The 13,576-nt window shown below is 39.8% G+C and overlaps 1 protein-coding gene across 7 annotated transcripts in view; it reads right to left on the bottom strand.

Moving 5' to 3' along the window:
* Positions 1-13,576, bottom strand: part of XRN1 (5'-3' exoribonuclease 1) — a 153,357-nt gene that overhangs the window by 71,156 nt on the left and 68,625 nt on the right. For all 7 annotated transcript variants that reach the window (XM_014593184.2, XM_014593182.2, XM_006162304.3 and 4 more), the window contains 3 exons: positions 10,661-10,792; positions 2,331-2,493; positions 1,205-1,318 (listed from right to left, as the gene is read on the bottom strand). In XM_014593184.2, the coding sequence (XP_014448670.1) occupies positions 1,205-1,318; positions 2,331-2,493; positions 10,661-10,792 (409 nt within the window). The remainder of the gene's footprint in view (positions 1-1,204; positions 1,319-2,330; positions 2,494-10,660; positions 10,793-13,576) is intronic.

The following is a 13,576-nucleotide window of genomic DNA, read 5'->3' as shown; positions in this document are numbered from 1 at the left end:
TCCTATTTCTTTTATTAGGGTATAATATTAGAGGTAAAGATGAGGTTGATATGTGTGTTCATTGCCACCAGAGTGTCTTTGCTTCTTATCCCTTTGAGCAAATCAAACTAGAAAGTATTGGGTTGTTGGAAAAGTCACGATGTATTTTTCTATGCAAAAAAGCATCCTGACTTATTCTGACGATTCAATATATGTATGCCATAGCTAGATATGCACACATTTACATGCATATATACACATACACCTATAATGAGTATTTTAGAAACCAGGAGTTTATAACAATACCTCCAAATATGCCCCCAAAGTCTCTTTCTTATTTTCTTCCATTTCATATATTTACATATCTTTTTCTGTGTGAGAATCAGAGTCCTCAAAACATCAACACATTTACAAATTTGCTTAACCCTATAATACATCTAAAATAGTTTTAGGGCATGCCCCATACTGCAGTTATTAAACACTGTGCATTGGAAGCCAGATCCCACATAGCAAACCAAGGTTCAAATTCTGGCCACGGGCAGCTTGAAAAACATTCTGGATACGTGTACCTGTGTGCCCCAAATTCTGACAGAATGTAAGAAAAAGGATGTGGTGTGACTGTGCCCTGCTCGAGGTGCTTGCTTGCTTGTTTTCTTCTCTCTCTCTTTCTCTGGTGAGTGTGTGTGCCCTCTGACAATCAAATAAAACAGTTTCAGAAAATGGAGCCAGCATATGGTGTGGAGCATAAGGTGGCTGGATCCCACATGGCTGGTTAAGCCACTTGAGTCCTGGACCTGGCCGCTTGACACACCAGGTGTGTGTGTGCATGTGCCCAAAATCCTGTGGCATGGCCAGCCCCCTAGCGGGTGATTTCTCATTCCCCTTTGCATCTGTCTCTTTCTGGTGAGTGCATATGCCATATAACAAAAAAGAGAATAAATAAATAAAAAGTTTCAGAATTGCACCATCCATGCCACCAAAATAAACAAACCTATTAAAAGAGTAATCAGGATTTGAATTCTTTATCTCTTATCTCTTGATCCTAACACACTCAAGACTGAAAATATACAATCATATACTGCATTCATAAGTTACATGGATAAATTCTTATTTTTCCCCTTCAGCATTACATTTTATTATGTATCTCAATGAAGACACGTAGTAAATAACTATATTAATTTGAAACCAGAAAGGAATTTAATTAGTAACAATAACTGAAACTAACTTCTCCTGTGCATCCATAATAGGGGCTTCCCAGCATGAAGACCATACTTGTAGGAGGAAACAAATCATCCAATGTTTTGATACTGGAGAAACGGGAGTCAAAAGCACGAATGTCCTATTTAAAAAGAAATACAAATCATCAGAGTCAAAATTTCTGAAGACACATGAAACGTTTTTCTGGGATTATGCACATGCTATGTGCTTCATTTTACAGATGAGGAAACTGGGAGACAGAAGGGAATGAATCTTGACCAATGTTACACAGTTAAGAAGCCAACTGAGGGAATCTATGCTCTTAATCACTACACTACGTTGTACCTCCCTAAATTATAGGATCACTGCGTACTTTAAAAAAATTTCATTCTTGGGACCAGCAGATGGTGTAATGGCTATGTCGTTGGACTCCCATGTAGTCGTCCGCGGTTTGAGTTCTAGACCTGGTGGCTTAAACTCACGCTGGGCACGTGTGTGTGCATGCCCAAGATCCCAAGAGGAGAATGGAGGAGAAGGAACTGCAGCATGTCCGTCTTTCCTGGGAGCGGGGGGGTGATTTCTCACTTTTTGTCTCTCTGTCTCTCTCTTTCTGGTGAGCACATGTGCCCTATAGCAAAATCCTCTCCAAAAAAATAAAAATAAAAATTTCATTCTTTTATCATATGCAAGATTATAAATACAAAAGAAAAATACCTTTTATGTTTATTAGTTGATTTAAGGCAAACATTTTTGAAGAATTTAACTCTATAATATGAAGTTACAACTTAATGTTGGGATTGTTCTTTTTGAGACTAAGTCATAAAAGATCCCAGGAGGAGAATGGAGGAGAAGGGACTGCACATGGCCATCTCCCCTGGAGGGTGATTTCTTGCTCTCCCTCTCACTGTCTGTCTCTCTCTCAGCGCACATGCCCTAAGGCAAAAACCTCTACAAAAAAAAGAGAGTACGTTCTTTAACTGTATATACAGAATTTCTAAGTATGTAATACCCCTAATAAAGACTAAGGTATTTGTGAATTATATTAAATAATTACTGAATTACTTTTCTATTTATAAATACATATTAATATGATATGGCCTTTTCTTTATATAGGGTGTATTTTAAGATAGAATTGAGACCAGATGCAGACTCACCTTGACAATAGTTTGATAAACAAAAGGAAGAACTTGCTTTGACCACTGTTTTTCTAGTCTAACTTCACCATTTTGATTTATTTGATATTTACGACCTGTGAGTAATTGAGCATATATAACTACAGAAGTTTCATTTATGATTATTCCTTTTCTTCTCAGGTAGCTGAAAGAAAAAAAATAAAGAAACAGATACACATTTACAGGTATGTACATACTCTAGGATGATAATCAGATGCTTAAGTAGACACTTCAGTAAATATACTAGCAGTTCTGGGTACTTATAGACCTCTTGTATTTCTTATTTTACTCTGTGGATTCCACTCACACTGACAATGCAATTAAACGAAAATTCACAGAGCTATAAGAAACATGTTTTACATGGCTATAATTTAAAAAGGGAAAAACAACAAGAACTGGTGAGGCTGTGGAGTAAGTGAACACCTGTACATTACTGTGGGAACATAAAACGGTGCAGCTGTTTTGGAAAATAGTTTGCAGTTCCCCAAGAAAATGAACAAAGAATTGCCATGTGACCCAGAAATTCTAAGTATAAAACCTACAATACGAAAACAGGTACTCAAGTAAATACTGATACACGATGCTCATATCGGCACTATTCCTTTTTTTTTAAAAAAAATTTATTTAATTTTATTTGTTCATTCACTTATTTTAATTTGATCAGAGAGAGACAAAGAGAGAGACAGAGACAGAGAGAAGGAAAGTGAGAAAGCAAGCTCCCAGGTCTGGAACTCGAACCACGGTCAGCCGTGGGGGAGTGTCCAGAGCCTTAACCATCACACCACCTGCTAATCCCATCAGCACTATTCCTAACAGCCAAAAAGTAGAAACAGCCCATATGTCCACAGGTGGGTAAACAGATGAACAAAAGATAATATATCCACATAATGAAATTTTTTTTGGCCATAGGCAGAAATAAGCACAGAGACGTGCTACAGTGTGTATGAAAATTCATGAAAAATCCAAACAAAATGTAACAGAAAAAAAATCAAAATTTATACACGAAAAGGATAAGATCCCATAACTAAATGGGATTTAGTCCAGGAACCCAGGGGTCAATTAATATTGAAAATACAATCAATGTAATTCATCAAAGTATGGAAAAAGAAACAAGCAAATGATATGATCATTTTCTTTTAAGAATTATTTTATTTCACTTTATTTATTATTTTTTTTTAAATTTTGATGTGTGTGAGAGAGAGAGAGCAAGCATGCTGCCAGGTCCAGGACTCAAACCACAGTCTGCCATGTGGGAGACCAATGCCCTTAACCACCATGCCACCTGCCAACCTGATATGATGATTTTAAAGCTGCTATAGGGCATGTGTGTTCATCATAGAGAGTATGAGCAAGAGAGGGAAACTGAAAAAGCACTTCCTGTAGGGGATGGCCACACCACGGTCCCTTTTCCTCTAAGGATTTTGGGCATGAAAACAAACACCCAGTGTGTCTTTCAAGTTGCCAGGTCCATGACTTGATCTGCAGTTTGCCATATGGGGATTCAGTTGCATTAACCACCACACCATAGGATGGCACAATATAATCATTTTGAGAGGTAGAAGAAAAACAGTATCAATGATATTTAATTGGTACTGTACCAATTCTATTTAAATATAAGAACTCTTACTGTGGAAAAAGATGGCCAACTAGACAATCTCTCTCCACAAAGAAAGACCACAAAAACTTCCAGAAATTGGCTGTGCTTTGAGCAGAGGAGTGAGGAGAATCTACTGGAATACAGTAAAAAGATAGAGAGAAATCTCTAAGACTCTAACTTGTCATGAAGACATAGAAAGGGAGACAAAATGTCAGATCCAGAAGGACTTCTGAACAAAGGGAAATTCCCCACTGTTTGGAAAAGGAAAGTAAGAAACTCCTGGAACTTCTTGACTTCTCATTTCCACTTTGGACATGTGCACTCCCAACTGAGAGCCAGAAAGTAAGAACAGATTATGAACCCAGGATAGGGAGTTGCTCAGAGTCACTCACTCAAAAAAAATACTGGACTCTCCCTTCCCAACACCCCACACTCCTAGTACATAATGCCATCCTATGAGCAGAGTCGCAGATAAATTGCACTATGTTCCAGGGACTAGCAGAACCTGCTGCACCTCTGCTTCCCTGAGGGACTGCTGTCACCCCAGCAAGCCTACACAAAGAAGGAAAGTAGAGCCATGCCAACAGCTAAGGCAGTGATCAAGCAGTAATCCAGCACCTAAGTACTGGTAACACCCTGCTATCTAGGGAACAGGTGGTATACTGCAGTGGGGAGAACACCCCTGAGTCTTGAAGAATTGGGGCAGGTGCCTCTCAGTGACTGAACATTTCTGGACTCCACCCTCAGTCTGAGGTCTCTGAATACACTATACCCTCAGAAACTGAGGACCGTGGACAAATGCCATTCCAGTTGAAGAACCTGTACTCCTCCTTCCCCAGATGTACGACTGGACAGGATACAACTCCCCTTCTGTGGCAACCAAAGTCACTCCTACCCAGGAAAGCCATGGCTTATGCTCACAAAGGCAGGCCATTCGGGGAGAGGTTGCCATTAGAGACACAGACACTAAGGGGAGGGGTGCTGGTGAAGTGGTGGGCACTGGGACTGTCCAGTCCAGAAATACTCCTAGGTATTTCTTCTGGAGTTGAGAATCTAAGAAGATACACAGAGCCAGTGACTGGTGGTGCCCTTGCTTCAAGAGAGGGGCTAGTGGGAACATTCCCTGAGCTACCAGCACTGACAAGACAGGCAGCACCAAACGATGGAGTCTTATGCCCACCTTCTCAGAGCCAATCCAACTACTTCCCAGGCTTCAGAGCTCATAAAGCAGATGATCATATCCCCTTGAAGTACACTCCCAGGCCCTCCTCCATTAGGATAAGATCTGTACCCCTTGTGTGACCCACTGAAGTCAGAGGATACTGCCTGTTTATAGCAGCTACCTTACCTAGCTCTTTGACCAGAGGTAACTTTCTGTGCCCAACATAGGGTCTGAGAACTTGGGCAGCCATCCCACATGGTAGGTGCCACCGCAGGTACAGGACATTTTAGTCTTTCTTTTGGCAGGACCCTAGCATACCACACTAGCCTCATCCAGAACTTGTAAATACTGGCTTGAGTGTGCTGGCTACCACTACTGGAGACTGCATCCCCTGGGTCAGTGGATCCCTACACACTGAGTACATAAGAAGCAGGCCAGAGGACAACAGTCTGGATGTGACGGCTAACACTGGTAGCAAATTTACCTCTTTAATAGAACTTCAGTGCCCTCATGTGCCTCAACCATAGCCTAAGGTCACCAGCACCTCCACAGTTAGTGCTTGCTACAACCACTGTTCCTGGGGATGCCTCCAGGACCATAAGGGCCCCCAAATACTATCTCCCCCCATCCATAATTAGAGGTCCTGATTCACAACTCCAATGGTCCCCACATCCAGCATCACTTCATCTACAAATACTTGCAGATTCAGCTGGAAAGATTCTGGGACCAGCAGTTATAATGGCTATGTTACTGGACTCTCATGTAGTCGACCGTGGTTCGAGTCCCGGATCCGGTGGCTTAAACTCACTCCAGGTGCATGTGCATGCATGCCCAAGATCCTGAGAGGAGAATGGAGAAGGGATTGTGGCATGGTTATCCCCCTTGGTGGTTGATTTCTCACTTTCTGCTCTCTGTCTCTCTGTCTTTCTGGTGAGCGCACGTGCCCTATAGCAAATGTGTATGTATGTGTGTGTGTATATATATATATACATATATATGTGTATATATATATGTATATATATATAAATTTTTTTTTTGAGAGGTTTTTGCTATAGGGCACAAGTACTCGCTAGAAAGACAGAGAGACACGGAGGAGACACAGAAAGCAAAAAATCGGGGATGGCCACGCTGCAATCCCTTCTCCATTATTCCCTCAGGATCTTGGGTACGCACGCACATGAGCCCAGTGTGAGTTTAAGCCACCGGGTCTGGGACTTGAACGGCAGTCAACTACATAGGAGTCCAGCGACATAGCCATTATGCCAACTGCTGGTCTCTGACACAACTAATACTAAAGGATACACCTAAAGATAAAACAGGAGGAAGTAAGTGCCCCACCAGATGCCCAGACATCAATGCAGTGACACAAGAAATGTGAAAAAACAAGGAAGCACCTTCTTCCAAAGAGTATAATAATTTTATAGCAACAGGATGTAAAACAGAAAACTAAAGAAATTGCAAATTGAATTCAGGAAATTAATCTTAATGAGATGCAAGATAATTCAGATACAAATAATTCTATCAGGTGGACACCTTAAAATAAAGAATCAGGGACCAGCAGTTGGCATAATTGTCATGTTGCTGGACTCCCATGTAGTCAAACATGGCTCAAGTCCCAGACCCAATAGATTAAACTCACATCAGGTGCATGTGTGCCCAAGATCTCGAGTGGAGAATGGAGAAGGGATTGTGGCATGGCCATCACCCCAAGGGGGTGATCTCTTGCTTTCTGTCTTTCTGTCTCTCTCTGTCTTTCTGGTGAGTGCACATGCCCTATAACAAAAACCTCTCCAAAAAATAAAATAAAATAAAATAAAATAAAAATAAAGAATCAAATAGCGACTTGGCATATAGTGAGTCACTAATGGAAACAAAAAATTCAGTTGAGAGTATCAACAACAGGCTAGATCAAGCAGAAGTAAGAGTATCTTAACTTGGGGCTAACAGATGGCATAGAGGTTAAGGCACAGAGTCCTACATGGCTAACTCTGCAGTTCAAGTCCTGGATCTGGCAGCTTGAAAATCAAACCAGGGGTGTGTATGTGTGTGTCAAAAATTCTGACAAGAGAATGGAGGCGAAAGAACAGCAACCTGGCCATCCCTTTGGGGGAGTAATTTCTCACTTTCTTGCCATCTCTCTCTCTATCTCTCTCTGTCCTCTCCTCCCTCCCTCCATATCTGTCTTCAGTAAACCCACATGACTCATTGCAAAAATGGAAAAAAAAGAAAAAGGAAATTTTAACTTGAAGGCAGAACTTTTGAAATAACCCAGCTAGAAAATATAATTTTTTTAAGGTTTTTGCGGTAGAGCATGCACGCTCACTGGAGAGAGAAAGACAGAGAGAGGGAAAGTAAGAAATCACCCTCTGGGGGACACCATCCCTTCTCTCCATTCTCCTCTCAGGATTTTGGGCAAGCACACACCTATGCTCAGCATAATTTTTTATTGATTGATTGATTGTTTCTGGCATGATTTTTAAGCCACCAGGTCCAGTACTCAAACTATAGCTGATCATGTGGGAATCCAACACCTTAACCAACATGCCACCTGCTGGTCCCAGAAAACATGACATTTTAAAAAATAAAAACATTTGCAAGTAATAAGATACTTTTATATAACTGAATATTTGCATAATGTGAATTTCAGAAGAGGAAGAGATGGAAAAAGGCATAGAACACCTATTTCATAAAATATTAACTAAGAACTTTGTAACCTAGGTAGACATTCAGGTCCAGGAAATTAAAAAGTTGCCAAACAGATTCAACAAAAAAAGATCTTCTCCAGCACACTGTGGTAAAAATGTCAAAATTCAAAGAAAAAGATAAAAGTCCTAAAAATGTCATGAGAAAAGCATCAAATTACACAGTAAGGTTCTCCCCATCAGTCTAACAATAGACTTTTCAGTGGAAACCTTACAGGCTAACAGAGAATTGGACAACATAGTCAAAATTCAGAAAGAAACACACTTTAGGTCAAGATTTTTATACCTAGCAAAGCTATACTTTAGAGTCAAAGGAAAAATACAGTTTTCCTCAGATATACAAAAATATAAACAATTCACTAATATCAGACTGGCTTTTTAAGAAATACTTAGAGGAGTCCTATAATTAGAAATAAAAGCAAGATAAACATTATGAAAACATGCAAAGGTATAAAACTTTCCAGTAGAGCAATCATACAAATAAGTAAGATGAAAGTTCAAACTTTACCACCACAGAAAACTGCTCAACACCAAAGATAAAGAATAACATAAGTAGAAAAGAAAAAGGAACACAAAACAATCAGGAAGCAACAAACAAAACGACAGGTCCATACCTATCGATCGTAATCCTGAATGTGGGACCAGCAAGTGGTGTGGTGATTAAGGCGCTATATTAAGGCTGACCACAGTTCAAGTCTCTGAACCTGGTGGCTTGCTTTCTCACTCTATTTGTTTCTCTCTTTCTCTCTGGTAAGTGTTCATGTCCCATGGCAAATTAAAAAATAATAATAATGAATTAAATTAAAATTAAAAAACCCCTTGAATGTAAAAGTAGTAAATTCTGCATTCAAAAGAATAAAGTGTCTAAACTATATTATTTAGATTTTACTTTTGCTAATCTATTTTTTCATTACTAGATCTGTCGGGACAAAAAGGCCAAGCTTCCAAACTTACAGTGTTCCTTAATTTGTTTCAAGTTTTTGAGAAGTCTGCAGGACACAATCAATTGTAAGATGTATTAATATTTTATGTCCCACTAAACAAAAAAAGTCTGCCAATGGACTTACAATATTACAAAATATGTTCTAAATTCAGAGATGACATAAAGTGAGAAAGAGTTTTGAAATTCACTGAATAGAGGTATATATAAATTATATTACTCAGTCTATAAAGGTTTATATTGTTCTATTTACATTGTAAAATAAATTTTCCTAAGTAATCATATTTTTCTTTCTTTGGTCTTCAGTTAAACTTTTTCTGACACACACACACACACACACACACACACACACACACAATTTATATTTCCAGAAGGTATGAGTGCTTGCCAGAGAGAGAGAGCTATAGAGACACATAAAGGAAGAAAGTATCCTTCAATGAGAAATGGTCATGCTGTAGTCTTTTCTTCTCCAATTCTTTATGCTGTTGGCATTCTGGGCATGTAAGCACAATGGCCTGGTTTTTCAAGCCACCAGGGCTGGGATTTGAACCACAGCCGACCATGAGGGGTCTGGCTCCCTTAATCACTAGGCTATGGGCTGATCCAGCTTTGTCTGATTAACTTTTGTCTGATTGATGCTTTCTTTTTGTCTTTATTTTCCAACCATCTATTTGACTGTATGTTCATTAGGAAAACTGAATCAACCTATATTTTTAATTGCTAAAATATAAATATAATAATTTCTTTTTCATTAAGAGGATGAAGAATAAAATATCTTCCTTCCTCAGGACCAGGAGTTGGCATAATGACTACGTCACTGGACTCCCGTGTAGTCAACTGCAGTTCGAGTCCCGGATCCGGTGAATTAAACTTAAGCCCAGAAAGTGTGCATGTGTACCCAAGGTCCTGAGAGGAAAATGGAGGAGAGGGGATTGCAGCATGGCCATCTTCCCTGGGGGGTGATTTCTCACTTTCTGTCTCTCTGTCTCTCTCTGTATTTCTAGGAGCGTATGCGCCCTATAGCAACCCACCCCCCAAAAAATCTTTCTTCCTATTTTTATTACTTACATGTGGCTAAGAAATTTAATGGCCTTAATGGTTAGTTAAAATAGCTCTTAAATTCAGACAAATTAAATATTATCCATAATATTAAGCCACTATCATTTCATTTTTATTTTTCTGTACTTCATAAATTATTTTATTGACAAACTGAGCCCAGCTATAACTTTTGTTAGCTAGATATTATTTTAAACTAGAACTTATTACTTTCTTTAGGAGAGCTTTTTTTGTTGTTGTTGTTTTTGTTTTTTGCTATAGGGCACGTGCGCTTACCAGATAGAGAGAGAGAGACAGAGAGACAGAAAACGAGAAATCACCCCCCAGGGGGGATGGCCACGCCGCAATCCCTTTTCCTCCATTCTCCTCTCGGGATCTTGGGCACGCACGCACATGCGCCCGGTGTGAGTTTAAGCCATCGGGTCCAGGACTCGAACCGTGGTTGACTACGTGGGAGTCCAGAGACACAGTCATTACGCTAACTGCTGGTTCCACTTTCTTTAGATTATACAATGAAGATGTGGTCAGTATTCAGAGTAACTACCATGTTAAGTGGAAAATAAGTTAGAGGTTGGGTACATTAAAACAGATCTAGTTCTCTTCTATCAACTACTTTTTTGATAAAGTTTTTCATGAGTTAGAAGAAAGGTAAAGGCAAGCAACTCACAACAAACTCTTAACGCCATGATTCCCCCAAGTCTTCCCAGCCAGCCAAGATCATGAGTATCTATGACTGGCATGTACAGACCGACAAAAAACTAAACCCACTATCTTTTGCAGGGACCGAGCATTGCTTGAGCAGCACATTACTGCTATTCCACTGAGTCAATCTCAAATACTTTTTGTGACACTCACTGTTCTGAAATTCCTTGTACTTCTTTTGTCCAGTTAGACTGTTCTTTATCAGCAAGATAAATCACTTTTGAGGGTGGAGCAGTTCTTCCCAAATAAAGCTTCTGTGTTCCTGGAGGTTCTTCCAAGTAAAACCTTAAAAGTTATACAAAGAAAAAAAAATTATTTAACAAAAAACATGTGGTTTAATATAGAGTTCTAGCAGTATAAGTCTTAAGAGTGAAAACATTTTTACATGATAAAAAAAGGTGCCCCATTTCAAAAGATGAACAAAATGGCACAGCAGGTGGTATAGTGATCAAGGCACTGGATTCTGACAAGACCGACTGTGTTGGGTTTTCTTTTTTTTTTTTTTTGGAGAAGTTTTTAGCTATAGTGCGTGTCCACTCGCCAGAAAGAGAGACAGAGAGACAGAAAGACTGAACGTGAGAAATCACCCCCCAGGGGGGATGGCCACACTGTAATTCCTTCTGCTCTATTCTCCTCTCGGGATCTTGGGCATGCACGCACATGCACCCAGCGTGAATTTAAGCCACCAAGCCCGGGACTCAAACTGCGGTTGACTACATGAGAGTCCAGTGACATAGCCATTACACTAACTGCTGGTCCCATCAGTTGTGTTTTAAGACTCAAACCTGGAGGCTTAAAATCACAAGTGGTTGGACCAGCAGGTAACATGGTAGTTAAGGCGCTGGACACTCCCACATGGCTGACAACAGTTTGAGTCCTGGACCTGGTAGCTTGCTTCTTCACTCTCAAGTTCCCAAATAAAATTAATAAATAACTCTTTAAAAAAAGAAGAAGAAAATCACGCCTGGTGTATGTATATGCATGCTCAAAATCCCGAGAAAAGAATGGAAAAGGGATTGTGGTATAGCCACCCCTCCTACAGGGTTGATTTCTCACTTTCCCTCTCACTTTCCCTCTCTGGTGAATGCATGTGCTAATGGAAAAAAAAAAAAAAAACTTGAAAAAGAAAAAATAAATAAGAAAGGTAACATAAATTACAAAATAAGGACTTGCAAAATTTTTTCAAAGTTTAAAACCAGGGGACTAGCAGATGATGTAATGGTTATATTGCTGGACTCTCACATGGCCAACAACGGTTCGAGTTCTGGACAAGGTGGCTTAAAACTCACTCCAGACACATTGTGTGTGTGCCCAAAATACTGAGAGGAGAATGAAGGAGAAGGTGGACTAGCAGATGGCGTAATGGTTATGTTGTTGGACTCCCATGTAGTCAACTACAGTTTGAGTCCCAGACTCAACGGCTTAAAACTTATACTGGGTATATGTCTGTGCTTGCCCAAATCCCAAAAGGAGAATGCAGGAAAATGGATTGTGGCATGGCCATCCCCCATGGGGGGTGATTTCTCACTTTCTTTCTGTCTCTCTGGAGAGCACATGCACCCTGTAACAAAAAGCTCTCTCTAAAGAAAAGACTAGAGGAGGGGGACCATCAGTTGGCGTAATGACTATGTTGCTGACTCCCATGCAGTCGATCATGGTTCGAGACCCAGACCTGGTGGCTTAAACTCACAGCAGGCGTGTGTGCGTGCATAACCAAGATCCTGAGAGGAGAATGGAGGAGAAGAGATTGCAGCATGGCCATCCCCACTGAGAGGTGATTTCTCAATTTCTGTCTCTCTGTCTTTTAGTTAGTGCACTTGCCCTATAGCAAAAACCTCTCTCTAAAAAAAAAAGGAATAGAGGAGAAGGGATTGCAGCATGGCTACCTCTTGTGGGAGGTGATTTTTTTGTCTTTTCTATCAGTATCTCTCTGTCTCTCCGGTGAGACTGCCCTATAGCAAAAAACAAAAACAAAAAAGCTCTTAAAAATATTGATACCAAATTATTTTATTTTAAGAAATAAATTATACACTACAACTGTTTTAAAGAATTAAAACATGTTTTTAAATTCAATATGAAGTACATAGTATGTGTTTTTGCCAAAAATAACCCCCCAAACCCTGAGTATAATCAGGGCACTAAACTGAGTTTACAAGAAGTATGTAGGATGAAGAACCAAGTTAAGGGACCAGCAATTGGTGTAATGGCTACGTCACTGGAATGCCATGTAGTTGACTGCGGTTCGAGTCCCAGATCCGGTGGCTTAAACTCACGCCGGGCGCATGTGCGTGTATGCCCAAGATCCCGAGAGGAGAATGGAGGAGAAAGGGATTGCGGCATGGCCATCCCCCTGGGGGGGGTGATTTCTCGCTTTCTGTCTCTGTCTTTCTGGCAAGCACACATGCCCTATAGCAAAAAAACAAACAAACAAAAAAACTCTCTAAAAAAGAAAAAAAAAAAAGAACCAAGTTAAATGATAATGATAGAAATAATAGGGTAAATTTAGAATTCTAGAAAATCAATGCCCTGAACTCTTCAAAAAAATTTAAAAACGGTGGAGGAAGGAAGGAAGTTTAGCAAGGTCTTAGGATATAAAATCAATATATAAAAATAAATTGTACATATATATTTCAGCTGGGGAAACAAATTTAAAAATTAATACAATTTACAGTTGCTCCAAGAAAATTAAATACTTAAGTATTTAGCATGTTTAGTAAGACATGTAAATAATCTATATTATGAAAAAAAGAAAACACTGATGAAAGAAATTAAAGACCTGAATAAGTGGAAAGATATAATTTGTTCATGCATTAGGAGACAACACAGTTGGGTCTTCTCACGAGCAGATGGTGTTATGGTTACAAGTTGCTGGACTACCACATTTGAGTCCTGGATCCAGTGTCTTAAAACTCACTCAGGGCACATGTGTGTGTGTGCCCCAAATCCCTAAAGGCGAATGGAGGAGAAGGAACTGTGGCATGGCCATCACCCTGGGGGGTGATTTCTTGTCGTTTTCTCTCTGTCTCTCTGGCAAGTGCACGCATCCTATAGCAAAAATATCTCCCCCTC

This window comes from Tupaia chinensis, unplaced genomic scaffold (assembly GCF_000334495.1).
Source record: "Tupaia chinensis unplaced genomic scaffold, TupChi_1.0 Scaffold139833_1, whole genome shotgun sequence".
NCBI classification, from domain to species: Eukaryota; Metazoa; Chordata; class Mammalia; order Scandentia; family Tupaiidae; genus Tupaia; species Tupaia belangeri.
The sequence above is the reverse complement of the archived record's forward strand: the minus strand, read 5'-3'. Positions and strand labels throughout refer to the sequence as shown.